The sequence below is a fragment of the Phyllopteryx taeniolatus genome, chromosome 10, assembly GCF_024500385.1.
Source record: "Phyllopteryx taeniolatus isolate TA_2022b chromosome 10, UOR_Ptae_1.2, whole genome shotgun sequence".
Classification (NCBI taxonomy): Eukaryota; Metazoa; Chordata; class Actinopteri; order Syngnathiformes; family Syngnathidae; genus Phyllopteryx; species Phyllopteryx taeniolatus.
Window position 1 is genome coordinate 6,499,956 of NC_084511.1, and position 16,456 is coordinate 6,516,411.

A 16,456-nucleotide genomic window follows, 5' to 3' on the forward strand; every position below is an offset into this window, starting at 1 on the left:
ATAAGGCAGAAGGAAGCAGTGAAATTATATTCATATTCATGGCACGCGCAAGTAAAATGAGCAAAACATCTGAGTCCGCCAAAATGTGGACTTGCCAGTCTTCAAAGACGAAGAAGACTCTGAGAGTGTTTTGAGTCATCTACTCAATCATTACATCAAACTAATGTGCTGTGAATGTGGGGAGATTGCGTGAAAAGATGCCAAATGTTAAACAATACCATGGTGCAAAAACAACTTCTTGTCTGATATCAAAGCCATCAATCACAATGTGCCCAGAGACACTGAAAATCAGGCCACAGACTCCCATAGAGGAAAACAAACAAACATAAAAAATAAGACACAAATAGAACACATTTATGCACACATAAACAAAAATAGTACAAGCTTAAATCATTCTCTCAAATATGAGAAGTCACATGACTCGTAATCCAAATGGCATGTAATCTGAGTGAATGTCCTTTTGGATTATCAATCTGGAACCCTCTAATCTGAAACAAGAGCTCGTGGAGGAGCCTCAGTGTTCTCTGTGTTGATACAGCAGTGTTCCACAGATCATCATACATATGAATCGTAGTTTGCCCAATCTTTGAATTCAAGATTTTGGTTGGAATATAGCCCAGCATGGTAGTAGAGTATAAATGACAACTGCATCACACAGCAAAACCTGTCTGATAGTACTTTTAGTGAAATAACCTACTTGTAACATTACACCTACAGCATACTAACCACTTTAAAACCCAAAATAACCGAAATCAATTTGTTCACTATTTCAATTGACCCACATCCTCAACGAAGTCACTTTATTGTCCTCTTTATCAATCCCCATTTGCTCATGTTGTTCAAATTGTTTTCATTATTTATTAAATATATTTTTTGAAAATAGTAATGTATATTAGTTTCTTAGTATACAGTACTTGGCCAATTCTTCTTTATACCATAAAATTGTTCATGTTTGAAAGAATTTGTTATTCATATAGGGAATTAGTTTTACAGAGGTGGAAAAAACACACCACACACAAATATAAAATCAGTCATTTTGAAACAGCCAACGTGTATTGGAGTCGTGTGTGTGCAGATTTGAGTAGAAAAAAAATCTCATGGAAGTTTTTACTCTGTAAATTTAGATCAGTCCAACACTCTGTTGTGGCGCCACCTAGTGTTGATAAGGTAAATACGGGAGAATACTGCAGTGTCAAGGAAACATATCTGTAGTTTATTCAGAGTGCAGTACACTGTAAAAAATTGCCTTTCCGCTGAAAAACTAATACAGAACACAACATTTTAATATTGATTTTTGTTCATATTGTGACACATCACACCAAAGCAAACATAAAACTAAAAACTGTATGCACTGGCAAATGAATAACAAACAAAAGAGTGAAGAGTTAGTCTTCTGACACAGTGATACCCAAAAGTGACCATTTCATCATTGCATGCGAAGTATGGAACAGAGCATTGCTGGGTTTACGTTTAAGTAGTCTATGATTCATAATATTTTCCGTCAAATTAAACTTGCCTGCTTCGTCACTTGCTGCCTTCGCCCGCCTCGTCTTTGCTCTTGTCCCGCGGTATGCGGCCCATGTTGTAAAACTCCAGGTTCGGCTGCATGTCAGTGAGGTGGGCAAGCCGGTTAGACATGGCGAAGAAGGCCGCAATGGCAGCGATGTCCCAGGCATCCTCGCAATCAAAGCCCACTTGCTCTAAAGACTTAAAGTGCTGCTCTGTGATGGTGTCTGCGCGGGACACGGCCATCGCAAAATCCAACATGGCGCGCTCTCGCGGTTGCAGCTCTGCGTTCTCATAGTTGACGATCACCTGAGGGAGAAGTCAGAGGGAGTTCCTGAGGATATTCCCATGTGAGCTAATATCAGCAGAAAACGTATTCAACGTAAAACATGCCATACAATAACTATACAAAATGCGAGTGTTGAGTAAATATGTACAACAATGACAATGAAATACTTAAAAAAAAATATATATACTTTTTTTCCCCTTTTCGCATGCCCTGAAAAAAGCTATTTCAAAGAGAAGTATTCAGCTGACTCTGCTGGTTACATAATCCATCTATCCATCCATTCCCTTCACCTCTTACCCTCACTCAGGTTGCGGGTGTGCTGGCGCCTATCTCATCTGATTTTGGGTGACAGGCAGGGTTTACCCCGAACTGGTCGCCAGCCAATCGCAGGGCACAGATGGACAAACAACCATTCGCACCCACATTCACACCTACGGACAATTTACAGTCTTCAATTAACCTACCACGCATTTTTTTTAGAATGTGGGAGGAAACCGGAGTACCCGGAGAAAACTGTGAGGCAGACGCCCTAACCAGTCGTCTGCCCTGCTTACATTATATCTCCAACAATCCATCTTTGTTTTTGTGTACCACAACAGATATGGATCTGATGAAACCAATTAAATGTCAATTACAGAAGAGAAAAGTCAGTTCATGTTACTGGTGCTACCTGATCTGAAAGGGTGGGGTTCTTTGAGTATATGCGGTGAAGTGCACTGTGGGAAACCACACAGTAAAGACACTTATTATGAATGCTGGTGGCCACCACAATCAGCTCACGATCTGCCTTGGTTAGTCCACCTGGAAGACAAACAATCTCAGTAGAGTATTGACCAATACCAAATTTGACTGCATTACAATCATCAGGATGCAATTTATTATATAAATTAAAAGCTATAGAAAGGAAACATAATTTGGGGGGCTTTTTCTTCTTGCTTTTGTATATAGTAATTTGTCTCTTAGGTTGCTGTCCAATCAAAACTTACAGTATCAACATTTTTGTTTTTAACTGAGAAACAACTACATTGAATTTCCTTTATGAATTGAACAAAAAACATTGGAATCATGTTTTTTTAGACAAAGACAATTGGTTGATTTTATGCACAAGCTAATGTTTTAAACGGACCTTTAAATGAGACATACCTTTTTCCATTACTTAAAACAGTTCATGTGTCTTAATGATATGCCTGGAACATGCCTTTGTCAAAATACCCCATGATCAAGAAATATAAGAATTATGCATATTTTTACAGCATACTGTATTTCTCGCCATGATGAAATCTGCTTGGTTAAGGGGCGGCTCTGTCTCATGCAGTGAGCCAACCCACACAGCACACCCCCTGCCGGCATTTGGCCGTTTACTCTTCCGTGTCGCTCGACCCAGTGTGTCTGCTGCAACCGGCAGCTTGCTTTGACTTGCGGAAGCCTATCCCATAGTGTGGAGGAAAAGCTTTTTTTTTTTTTTTTACCCGTGGAGGCTGCAGTTCACGTTTCTGTGGCATATACACACACTGCTGAATTCAACTCGCGGATGCAGCATTTCATAACCAAGCCGCATTAAACTTATCAATTAGTGTAGCAGTGTGAGCACATTATATCCCCGAACACAAACACCCAGCACCGCAACACAGACAACTTTAGTCGAAAATTGTGAAAACATCATCAGAAGCTAATGGTTACACTATCTGTGAACGCTAATCTCTGTCAACAGTGCATGCAGCTCTGCTCAGCACTGCTTCAGGCTTTGACATTATAGTGCTTCGGCCGCTGCATTAAAGTGTCTTTCATTCTGCAACTTTGTCCAGCCTCGCTGCTAAATCATTAGCTGAGGAAGTTGGTTATTATGTTTATTAACCCTTCTATGTCCCAACAGTGGGCCCAAGTACAGAACAGCTCACTTAAATGTTTTTTAGATGATTTAACTATTAAATTTCACACTTGATGAGATGGCATGCACTCCAGATACACACTTATTTGAACTATTTGTATACAAAACAAACTAAGTTTTCCATATGACCCCATTAAACAAAGCATGCCATTGTATATTGAGTATGCTGCTTGTTGTTTAAAAAAAAGAAAAGAAAGAGAAGTAAACACACCCGTCTCCTTGTTCATGAGTTCGTTGTAGTAAGAGAAGAAGGCTCGAAACTCTGCAGGTCTATGAGAGAGGACTTTAAAGACATTGGGTAAGAAGCCTCCCTGTAAACAAAAGAGTTGCAGTCACACATTGTTGGAGTGAAATTTGGAGGCCTTTTTTTTTAAAATATATTTCGCCTACCTTGGACTCGACTTCCTCCATAAGTTCCACTATGTCATACGGCAAGTCTTTCTTGTAGGGAACTGGATAGCGGCTGATTTTCTCCGGGGGGTCACTGGAGAAAGGTCTTGCTCCGGCGGCAGTCTCCGTTCGCTTGGCCAGAAGCAGGCAGCCCGACCGCGGGGATGTCTGGACGAAACCAAGCACGGTTTACAAGAGACACACAGACACTAAACGCAGAACGAATTATTTGATGGACAACTTACAAGGCGAGTGGACAGCGGAAAGAATCGCCGGAGGAAGATACTCGCCATTAGATCTTGTTTTTATTTGCAACGAGCAAATGGAAGCACGAAAGCAGGAGGACTGACACAAGAAGCAACGTTTCCGAAAACAACTTTCAACTATGTCGCTAACAGACACGTTTTATATATACAGCACCGTAAATATGTATATATCACTGCAACTCCACAACTTTAAAAGTTTCACTTTTTCCCTATCCAATCGCAGTACAGGATTATGGGTACGCTTGTCGTCTCCCACCTCATCATGGAAAGGGGCGGTGTCGCTTTGCGTCACTTTCCTGCGCTGGCTTTACAACAATTTCTCTCACTTTACAGTTCCTCTTTTGCGACATGTAACTCCAAAATACGTTAGCATTTTCCAGAACAATCTTTTTCCGGGTTACTCTGTTGTCGCAAAAATATTTCTCCGACCGCTAGGGGTCGAGTGTCTCTGTACCTTCAGTTTTAACAGAATACAGTCGGCCAAAATATCATATTTGTTGTCCTAAAAGCGCCGCAGAAAATGTCTCATTCTTATTTTGGAATCATAGGTAGGAGATACAATTGGGAGATGTTCTTTTCACCTCACCTGCTGTAAAATAGTTTATTCTAAGTCACCTGAAAGGCTAAATGCAGGGAAAACGGAAGTTCAACCGCCTCAACGTCGACGCAGTTGTTCAAAGATAGTGAGCAGTAGTGCATCATTGTCTTTGTAAATGCTACGGTCAACTTTCGTATGTAATTATTTTTTTTTTTACATAACTATAGTACTTTCAACGAGAGCTGAGTGAACACAAAAGGGGAGAAATGTTTTACCATGTAAGTGTGGGTCTTATTCACATTTTGAATCTTTCAATGGGTGACTTTTGTGATTCATGGCTAGTCAGTGTTTTAGTGAATACTAAAAATCATGTATACCTGCATAATCCCAAAATGCTCCACAGCAAACAAAGTCAAATTTTACTTTTGATGTGCTGGCCTTTTATGTTCACAGATATCATTGGAACATGAAATTTTACTTCACCCAAGGTACTTTGGTCCCAATCTCTTAAATACCGTGAAGCAGAAGCTTTTTACTGAAGTGGAGGGTACATGTACCGGAAAGTAAGTACACATACCGCACTCTGTAGACGAGCATGTCACAGAGAACGAACCGCGTTGGGCCGCCGGGGTCTAATTTGGGTCCCGCGCATGTCAATTCACGATCGTCGATATTTACAGGTTTCACGTTAAGAGTCAACCCCACCCCACATGTAACTCGATAAAGTAATCCAAGTATCAGGAACGACTCTCAGTCTCAAGAGGTGCAGGTCTACACTGCGGAAAACGGAAGAAACTACAGGAAGTGGGGGGGGGGGGGGGGGGGACAGTTTTACCTCTATCAATTTAGCAATTATGTTTTGACTGCATTTCAAACAATCTGTGTTAGTTCAAACAATACGAATAGATACGCCTTCACAGATGTGCAAGTTACCTATGCCATGGCCACTACCTCACCCCCATAAACATCACAGGTGGTCCTTTTTGTCTTTTTTGTCCAGAGGGACATGATATCCATGATTACCATAAACAATGCAAAATGGTTACTCATTAGACCACAGCACACTTTGCGTCAGTCCATCTCAGATGAGCTCGGGCCCAGAGAAGCCAATGGCTTTTCTGAGTGTTGTTGATATATGGCGTTCCCTTTGCATGGAAGAGTTTTAACTTGCTTTTATAGATGTAGCGACAAACTGTGTTAACTGACAAATGATTTTGGGATATTGGGTGGGAATTGATCCCACACCAGCTACATACTAGTACAACTACACGACCAAACGACCATTTGCTTGTGGTTCTCTTTCAGGTATGGCTTTGTCATCGCAGTCACTACCATTGACAACATCGGGGCAGGAGTGATCCAGTCGGGTAGAGGGTTTGTTTTGTATCCAGTCAAGTACAAGGCAATTGTGTTCCGGCCATTTAAAGGGGAGGTGGTGGATGCTGTAGTGACTCAGGTTAACAAGGTAAGTTGATTTAATGGGTAAAACTTTTCAGTGGCGTCATCCAATAAATTGTAACCTTTCTTGTCACCACATTGCCCTCTGGCAATAACTGTGCTTTTTGAGTAATACAGTACTTGAGTTTTAGTGTAATATGATTGTATTTTGTCATGAAAATACTTCATTTTATATAAAGCTTAGGTTTTATGTTTTGTCATGGATCGGTTTGCTGAAGGGTAGAAAAAAAGTTTGACAAAAATGACATTAAGTTTTGTGTTTCTACCCATCACATGCTCAGGTTTAATTCCTCTTAGTCATGTGCGCTGTTTGTTTTTTTCTTCTGGTTCTGCAGGTCGGTTTGTTCACAGAAATTGGACCCATGTCATGTTTCATCTCCCGTCACGTGAGTCAGCTTTCACTTTTACTTGCTGCCTTTTGCACACCAAACATTGTCCCATCCGCTCTCTAAACATATGTTTCTTTTTGCAGTCCATTCCCTCAGAAATGGAGTTTGATCCCAACTCTAACCCACCATGTTATAAGACAGTTGATGAGGTAAAATATGTTGTGATGACACAAAAATACATGGATAAACTTTGTTTGGCTTCCCAAGGGTTACAAAAATTACAGTACGTTTTTTTTTTTTTTTTTTTTTTTTTATGCCAGACTGATGTGGCAGTTCTTGCGGCTTGTTCTTAAGACATGATGTTGGCAAAAAAAGTTTTTAGTGTGGTTTATGTGAACGATTGCGTAATTAATAAGAAATTTGAAGTGATTGTGGTGGATGCAAAAAAAAGTAGTGGTAGAACACAAAGTTCACTCTTGGCTTTTCCTCATTCTAGGGAGTTACAAAATATTAACAAATCTCCATCCTCCGCTTCAAGTTTTTCTTCTCCTCCTCCTTCACAACTCAAAAACCACCTTCTCTGCCGTTGTCAGCCATGCTGTTAGCCTTTTATTCCTGTCTGAGTCTCACAATCATTAGCGCGTGTGATGTCTGTTTCTCTTAGTAGGGTATACGAGACTTCTCGTGACATATCAAATACTCTGGCAGGACAAACTTTTAGTCCTAGTTCTTAGTGCCTCAAGAAAAATGTATTTTGCGTATTTACAGGCCTTGGGAAGTGATTCTCTAAAAGTGTGCCGTGAGAGATCACCTGGTGTGCTGCGCACTTCTGAAACATTTTCTTTGTTCGTCAATGCCAACAACATACAGTGGCTGAAATATTTAACAAATCACCATTTTTCTCAAGAAATATACTTCTAAAGGTGTTATTGAGCTGAAAATTTCACCAGATGTTGGGAACAACCCAAATAATCAATAAATACAAAGAAAGTAGAACAAATAAGATCAGAAATTAAGTTGTGTGTAAAAATTTGAAATGACACAGGGAAAAGGTATTGAACACATGAAGAAAGGGAGGTGCAAAAATGCAAGGAAAACCAAGAAAGCACCTAAAATCTATCAATAATTAAATAGCAATCCAGCCCCTTGTCACTCCAAATGAATATCAGATGGTTCAGTCCTAATTGATGGCCTACAAAAAGGTGTCATTGCCAAGGCGTGAGTCAAGACACATCTCATGATTGGTAAGAGCAGAGAGATGTCTCAAGACCATGAAAAACTACTTGTTGGAAAACATAACGATGGCATTGGGTACATGCGTATATCTAAGCTTCCTAACGTTCCAGTGAGCACAGTTGGGGCCATAATACCTAAGTGGAAAGCCAATCATTCCACCATTAATTTGCCTCAATCAGGTGCTCCTCGTAAGATTTCTGATGGAGGAGTGCAAAGAATAATCAGAAGAGTTGTCCAACAGCCAAGTAACACGTGGAGAGCTTAAAAAAGACCTGGAATTAGCAAGTACATTTGTCAGAAGGAAAACTGTGTGTAATGCACTCCGCCGCAATGGCCTGTATGAACGCTCACAGCGCAAGATCCCATTGCTGAGAACAAAAAAAAAAAAAAAACACGTCAAAGCTCATTTACAGTTTGCTGAACAACATTTGGTCAAATCAGTTAAATACTGGGAGAATATAGTCTGGTCAGATTAGAGCAAAATTCAACTGTTTGAATGCCATAATGCACACGACGTTTGGAGGAGAAATGGCACTGCACATCACACTAAAAACACCATACCGACAGTCAAGTTCGGAGGAGGGAACATGATGGTGTGGGACTGCTATTCAGCTTACGGTACTGTTAAACTTCACATTATTGATGGAAGGATGAACAGGCAAATGTACTGAGACATGCTTGACAAAAATCTGCTCCCATCTACGAGGATGATGAAACAAGGGTGGACATTTCAGTAGGATAATGATCCAAAACATACTGCCAGGGAATATCTCAATTGGTTTCAAAGAAAAAAATAAAACTGCTAGAATGGCTCAGCCAATCACCTGACTGGAATCCAATCGAAAAACGATGGAAACAACTGAAACTCAAGGTTCATAAAAGAAGCCCACGGAACCTTAAGGATTTGAAGACTGCTTGTGCGGAGGAATGTGCCAAAATCACACCAGAGCAATGCATGTGACTAGTTTCTCCATGCAGGAGGCGTCTTTACGCTGTCATTGCAAACAAAGGGTTTTTGTACGAAGTATTAAATAAATACCAGTTGGTGTGTTCAATACTTTTTGCCGTGTGTCATTTCACATAATATTACACACAATTTATGAGCTTATTTGTTCTGCTTTCTTTGTATGTATGGATTACTTGGGTTATTCCCAACATCTGGAGAACTTTTCAGGCCAATAGCGCCTTTGGAAATATATTTGACAAAAATGGTGACGTGTTAAATACTTATTTCAACCGCTGTTTATGACAGGCAGAACAATGAACCGCACGACAGAAATTAACCTGCATATCCACTTTGTGAAATTATTTTTTGGTGGCTTGGTGTGAGAGATTTTTTTTAAAGAAAATATAGTATGTGACTTGGCTAAAAAAAAAAGCTTGGGAAACACTGATTTTAGGAGCTATACAGTGGGTACGACAAGTATTCAGACCCCCTTAAATGTTTCACTCTTTGTTATAGTGCAGCCATCTGCTAAAATCATTTAATTTCATTTTTTTCCCTCAATGTACCGTAATTTCTCATGTATAATGCGCGCCCATATATAATATGCACCCCCAAAGTTGACCTCAAAATTCTGGAAAACCCTTCTCCCTACTGTATGTATAATGCATTTTTACAATGCATGATTTTGCTAAATCATTTCAGAACTCTTTCCACCATATTGTGACCTATAATCTGTACAACTATATTGAAAATAATTTTCTTTTTTCGGGAGGGTAAGTAAAAATAAACAACAGAAATAATGTAGTTGGACAAGTGTGCACAACCTCTTATAACTGGGATGTGGCTGTGTTCACAATTAACCAGTCACATTCAAAATTATGTTTAATGGGAGACAGCACACACTTGCCACCAAACATATCTTTTTGAATTATGGCTAAAAATGTAAACCTTGGCTTCATCAGACCATAACACATTTTCCCCACGTTTGAGGGATTTTGTTATCATACAGTTAAACCAAGGTTGAACATTTTGACCATAATTCCAAAAGATAGTTTGGTGCAAACCAGGGGCCAGTCTAGGGCAAGTACTTTGGGTGTGCTGAGCCCATGACCTAAATTTGGAAAGTACCCTTCTGAAATTTGATTGAACTTTTTAGACCTTGGTGGATGACCCAAAATAGGGCTAGGCTCGCCACTAATAGATTATGATGATGATAATAATAATAATGAAAAGTATTATTATCTACCTTCATCTATTTATTCAAGACATTATAAAAGTCTGGTTTATTGTCAGAAAAGCACAGACCTTTTGTAATGGTATGAATACAATATGAGTGTTTCATCTCAGAGGAAAGGAATGTTTAAAACATTTTATCTCTTGTCCAGCTCTATTAAAGAAGAAATAAGCTGTTTAAGAGGTCAATTTGAGTAATAGATAACACTGTTGGAAATCTCGTATATACCCATGATTTTTCTTTTGGCCAGTCCAGGAGTCTGTGACCTTTTTGTTTCTATGCTGTTTCATATCTGAGCCAATAGATGGCAGTGTGAACTAAATAATGCAGTTCTGAACCACTCAAGTTAGGAAAGGTAACCAGATTGTTTGGAAGAAGGAATGATCCAATTGAAGTGAACTGCAATGACAAATTTTAGATATATAAATATATCTTTGGTCATTTTTACGCAAATGTTGACAATGTTGTATTGTATCCTTTTACAAGTTACTATTACACATTGATTTTCAATGTAAACTATACATTGCGATTGGTCTAATTTTAATTAGTTTTAACTAGAAATAAGTGAGTTTTTGCAGGGCATGCCAACTTTTTCTGCCCCATATATAAAATTACCACCCCATCTTGGCATAAGATACCTCACGGAGACATTTCGTATCATACCAGATACACTGAGCAAAAAGTCTTTGCTATTCAATTAGCTAGCGATACCGCCAAGTGCCTAATTAGCATATTAGCTAATAGTTACGTAGTACGCACCATTACAAGCCAATGCCGAGTCAGTACTAACCTCTAACGTACAGGGATTGAAGCATCACCGTGTGGTCAACTGTCATTTTGTAGATTGTGTCAGAGTTCTAAATCAAGCATTGCCTGGTCATTAGCATTAACATAGCTGGAAATGTGTGTAGCGGTTCTGACCATAGATGTGGAGACTATATGCCAGCGCACTATAGCAGCCCAGCCAACCGGCGTGCCTACTTGGCGGGCATGTTGGAAAGGTCGATGTTCCTTCCGATGACGCCGGACTTGAAAAGTCCTCAGAACTGTGAGGCAGACGTGCTAACCAGTCTTACACTGTGCCGCCAACACAGGGGAGAAAAAAAAAATAATTCTGGGGAAATTCCAATTCATTTGAGTACGAATGCATAGGGTGGGCTCAAGTCAAAATAGGATTGGCCTCGCCACTGATGCAAACTGTTTTCTTCTGAAAAACTGCGGCCTTATAGACAAAGTAGAGGGAATTATGAACAGTTTGAAATAGCCGTCGGCATTAGCACAAAAACCTTCAGGCTTCGGCTAGAAAGCAAAAGAAAAAATGTAATGAAAAGCCTACTAGAATATCATTAACTATATCTGTGGTTAATCAGAGTAATTTAAAATGGTGGTAGGTATGTGCTGACGACCATTTGCTTGAATGTGATTGGTCAATTCTGAACCCAGCCAAATCCCAGTTATAAGAGGGTGTGCACAGGGGTGCAACAACATTATCTCAGTTGTTAATTTTTACTAGTTGAGTTGTACAGGTGATAGGTCCCAATGATGGTGGCAAAAGTTCTGAAATAATGTACAGTTTTCCCTTGATTTTCATGGTTAATGGGGACCAGAATCCCCCCGCAGAAGGTGAAAAACCGCAAAGTAGGATTTGCGCCCCCCCCAGGTATTTTCGTGGATGTGTATGTGGGTATCAGAAATATGTATACAGTATTTATACTTTACATATTTGAGACAAAGATTACAACAGTACACAGATTTATTAAAATCTTTAATTATAAAACCTTATACAGTAATTAACATTTATTTACAGTAATTAACATTCATCAACATTACCTTCTGAGAGAGGCAAGAGGTTTGTGTTGGTGGCGGAGCAGAGGCTCTCACTTGACTCGGAGACTCTTCTGCTGGAGGCGCTGACGGTGTAGCTGGGGTTTTTATCTTGGAGAAAAACATGGTGATGGATATTAGTGTCCAAACTCACTGTCTTTTCCCTGCAATCAGCAATCCACAATGCCAATGCAGCTTCCATTTTCACAATTCTCTTATTACGCAGAGTTACCACACGTTTCGCTTCCTTATTGAAGGTTATTGAAGCACTTTTGCGGATGTTTGCTTCCTCTTTCTTGATGTACCGCACTGTATATTCCTTCACGCCATAATGGCGTGCCACAGATTCATAACTTCTGCCAAATCTAATCTTTTTCGCTGATGGTCATCATCTTTTTCTTCCTCTTGGGCGCCCTGGAGGAAGCTTTCGCAGGGGCACAGCGCTTCGGCGGCATTGTAAGGGCTTGCTTAACTAATCAAAAAAATGATTGCTTAAACAAAAAAAGTTATTGCGAACACAACAGCGTGGACGAGACTGGCGAGACACAACAAGGAAAGATGCTGGGTGAGGCTGCGATGATGCGCAGCCAATCAGCTCACGGGATAAATCCACTCGTGCTCTCATTGGTGGATGTCGCGCCGGGAACCAATCACGCGCCTTGTAAGAGTGCCCGTACAGTACAGGCATGTACAAAGCCTCTGAGTCAACTCATCTTTGTTTGGCATGCGGGGAAACCTTCTCTCGCGCGCATCAACGTGAAACAATGCGTCTTTCCGCAATATGGCTGCCGATATGGCTGTATTTTTGTTTTTTTATTATGAATATTTTGGAAAAACCCGCGAAGCACTGAAGCTGCAAAACGTGAAGCGCGGAGTAGCGAGGTAACACTGTATTGTGGTCACTTTTTTTTAAATATATAAAAACCTGGCATTTCAACATGGATGAGTTGTAGACTTTAAAGTTAAGCCAAAAGGATGGAACGCAAATATTTTGTGAGGGTGTATCTGTGTGTGTAATGTCTTTCCGGATCAACAAAAGCACTACCAATGAAGTGCATTCACCCGTGGTAGAGAGTAATGTGGTTATGAAATAAGTGCGACATCTAAAGCGACTGCTTAACGACAAGAGGACACGTTCGCCAGAAACATTCTCTGACTTGGCAGTCCTTGTTAAAATTAATTTGCGTGGGCAGCAACTGTACATGATTATCCGTGGTACGGATCTAGTGGTTTCCGATTCCAGCTATGGTTGATCCATCACCGCTTCAAACCGCTAAAAACTGTTTCACTGTACAAGTGTGAAACATCATTATTATCAGAATCCTTATTGGCATAGCAATGAGACATTGTGCAACGAAATTGAGGTGCTCAGGAGATAAAATATGCTGATAAAATAGTCTTAAAGTGCATTACATCAATTTAGCAGCATTTAACATGGTAATGGCAGAAGGATAGCCATAACTGTTTTTTGTCCTGTTCGGTTGGTAGGTCAAACAGGAGCATCTGTGTCCCTTTTATGTTGGAACAGTTTTACTGTTTTTTTTAAGCTGCTCCTGTAGTTCTTATTCTGGTGTATTTTTATAGAAAATTTCAGTTGAACAGAACAAAGTTGTAAAGGGGAGTGACAGAAAAAACAAAGGGGAGAGACACTGAAAAGATAACTAAATGATATAAGTCGAGAAGAAAAAAGAACAGGACATTAGCTGCAATAAAGATGAGCCAAGTAAATCATTATATGCCTAGTACAGTGGCACATTAGATTTGAGTGTTGTATGTGGGAGTAGTGCTACACCCTGTGAAGGAAGGACAGTACAATATAGTACAGGACAAGGGTTTGAGGGGAAGCATGCAGGACAGAGGTAGTGGACCTGGCTGTACAACTGAAGTGTGGTTGGAGTGGCTATGTAAATTCTAAACATCTTTAGAAATCGAGTGCAAGTGAGGGGATACCTCGGAAGTTTGCATAGTTATGAGTTATTTATCTCAATGAGTAAGTGGCCCCACGCCAAGTGAAGTCCCAGAGGTATGTATCTGCGGACACATACTAGTGAATTGACACCATCTCGCATGCACAATAACCTTCAGAAGTGACCTGTAATTGCGGCGGCTGTACCGCGGGGGCTGAGGACCCCACCCAGCCAGGAGGCGGGGTCGGGCCTAGGAGTCCACTTGAGAGTAGCCCCGTGGGCGGGACATCACCCACACCGAGGTCCCCAAGATGGTCCACCAACTCCATTGAGGCGCCCCAAAACCGACCGCAGGGGCCCAAAGCCACCCTCCCAGCCAAGCACGATCCCACCGCACCATGTGCCCCGCCACCCCACACCACCCCCCAGAATGTGATTAGTGAAAAAAAGATTTACAGTGAATGGTGTGAGTGTGTGCTGAGTGAGAAGGCATGGGTCCTGCAGGCTGGGCCCATCCGGCAGGACAACCACAGGGAGAGAGGAACAACACACACAGGCCCGCAGTACCCCACCCCATCCCATCCAGCGACTGCTACATGCCCCAGAGTGCGGGAGGTGAACCTGCCCCCAGACCAGGCAGTGACGAAGTTGCCAGTGTGTGCATGTGATGTGCAGATATCACTGTTCTCAACTTGGAGTCACCATTCTCACATACAGTATCTGACTGTTGACACAGGCTGCCTACAATGCGGATAAACGTACGTACACAAATGTATGAATGTCGTGTGCGTTTACTCATCTGTCAACATTGGGATATTTTCACAGTGGATTTATCCTAGTCTCATATCGTTGTTATTGCTGCATCCTATGAAGTTATTTGTTCCAGTACTGACTGAATGAATGGCTTTAGCCCAAAACAACGTGATCGGATAAGTAAACAGCAGTGGGGACATTTCCTTCCTTCCTGTCTGTGGTATGAATGACAGCAATGGCATAAATACTTCAAACATACAGTATCTCCCTTTGTCCAAGTTTTCTCTCCAACTTACACCATTATTACTGTAAGAGTTGTATGCAGCATAGTGTAGGTCAGCCAACCAGTCACAGCTGGAGAGTGAGGTGCAAGGATGATGTGGAAGGAGGTGACAGTGTTCTTAAAATGAACATAAATAAAAGGAATCTGTTTGCTCCAAAAGAGTGTGACTTCCTGAGTTTTTGTGTACTGAGTGATTTCAGAAGTCCCTATACCTCGGATGCTACGTTTGTTTACCCGAAAGTTGAACCAGAAGGACATTAAACGCGCTTAAAAACTTGGCATCCCTCACAGAAGTTTTTTCGAATTAACGAAAAAGTTTGTGAGATCTTTCAAAGTTTTTTTTTTTTCCCCCCCCAACCATGTCATCTTAGGGGCTCGGTAGAAACCATCTTTGGAATACCCTTTGTCAGCATATGTGTGACATAGCTTATTGTGACAAATGTGGCACTTCAGCTCTGGAGTAAATGTACACTTTGCTGGAGAAGATTTATAAGCATGAACACAACAAGAGTACTGTGGTACGCCATTTTTGTTTTGACTGTGACCCACTCGCATATGTGCAGGTTCTCCATTTCTACATACGACCATTTTCTGTGTCATTTACAAAATCACTTGGGGTCCAAAATTATGTGCTGTTGTCATGTAAACTAACACCATTATGATCCATTCTCAGTTAAAGACTGTTCTTTAAATTGCTAGTTAGGGTGTAAATCCGTTGTTCATGTCTATTTCCAAGCTGGGAATCTCTCATGAATTCATAGTTTCCATATTTGATGTTTTTATATATGATGTTTTTTTTTGTTCAAAGGACATTGTGATCCAGCAAGATGATGAGATCAGGCTGAAGATTGTGGGAACGAGAGTCGACAAAAATGATATTGTACGTATTTTCCCCCCCCAAACGTTGTGTATACCGTGCAATGCCCCACTCGCATGTTTGTACAAACCAGTAAAAACATTTTTTGTGTGTTTTTCAGTTTGCTATTGGATCCCTCATGGATGACTATCTAGGTGAGTACTACGCCATGTTGTCACAGTGGTTTCAGATTGTAATACAATCCATGAATTACAAACACTACATTTGAATTATTGTCTTAATAATGATGACTACAAGTATTATGCTTTTATTTTTTAGGTCTTGTGAGCTGATCTGCATTGGATGAACTGTTGTCTCTGTGTTTTTTAAGTGGCGATTGGGCCTCATTAAAATGTTTTCGTTTTTTTAATACATCATAGATCATTATTGTTTGATCGTGTTATTAGCAATCCACTTCTATTCCCGTAATCACTGATAAGTCACTTTATTTTTAGGATTCAGGTTTTTGGGGGGGGTTGGTAATGGAGCCACTCAAATGTGTATTTTTTTTTTATTTTGTGTTACGTATTTGTTAGGTATGGTTTACTGAAGTTATTGGCAACCTGCTTCTATTTCCATCACTGTGATAAGTAACTTTATTTTTAGTTTTCTGGTCTATCTATTGTTCAACAGTGTATTGTTTGATTTTTTTTTATTTTTATTTTTTATGAAACATGGGACATAAAAAGTTTTGTTATAGCTGTCAGTCTCATTTTTTTCTTTATAACACCCTATGAATAGTCACCTTTGTAC

The 16,456-nt window shown here is 40.4% G+C and overlaps 2 protein-coding genes across 2 annotated transcripts; one reads left to right on the forward strand and one right to left on the reverse strand.

The window, feature by feature from the left end:
• Positions 1-1,192: 1,192 nt before the first annotated feature.
• Positions 1,193-4,595, reverse strand: si:ch211-175m2.5 (uncharacterized protein LOC568697 homolog). Its single transcript, XM_061787975.1, has 5 exons — positions 4,319-4,595; positions 4,074-4,241; positions 3,895-3,994; positions 2,466-2,596; positions 1,193-1,815 (listed from the first exon to the last, which is right to left on the reverse strand). Exons 1-5 carry the CDS (start codon positions 4,364-4,366, stop codon positions 1,525-1,527), a joined length of 738 nt encoding a protein of 245 aa, XP_061643959.1. The 5' UTR covers positions 4,367-4,595; the 3' UTR covers positions 1,193-1,524.
• A 247-nt stretch (positions 4,596-4,842) lies between these two features.
• polr2g (RNA polymerase II subunit G) lies at positions 4,843-16,402 on the forward strand. Its single transcript, XM_061787976.1, has 8 exons — positions 4,843-5,155; positions 5,331-5,440; positions 6,183-6,342; positions 6,671-6,721; positions 6,808-6,873; positions 15,656-15,727; positions 15,825-15,858; positions 15,983-16,402. The coding sequence occupies exons 1-8, from the start codon at positions 5,144-5,146 to the stop codon at positions 15,994-15,996; spliced, it is 519 nt and encodes a 172-aa protein (XP_061643960.1). The 5' UTR covers positions 4,843-5,143; the 3' UTR covers positions 15,997-16,402.
• The last annotated feature ends 54 nt before the right edge of the window (positions 16,403-16,456 follow it).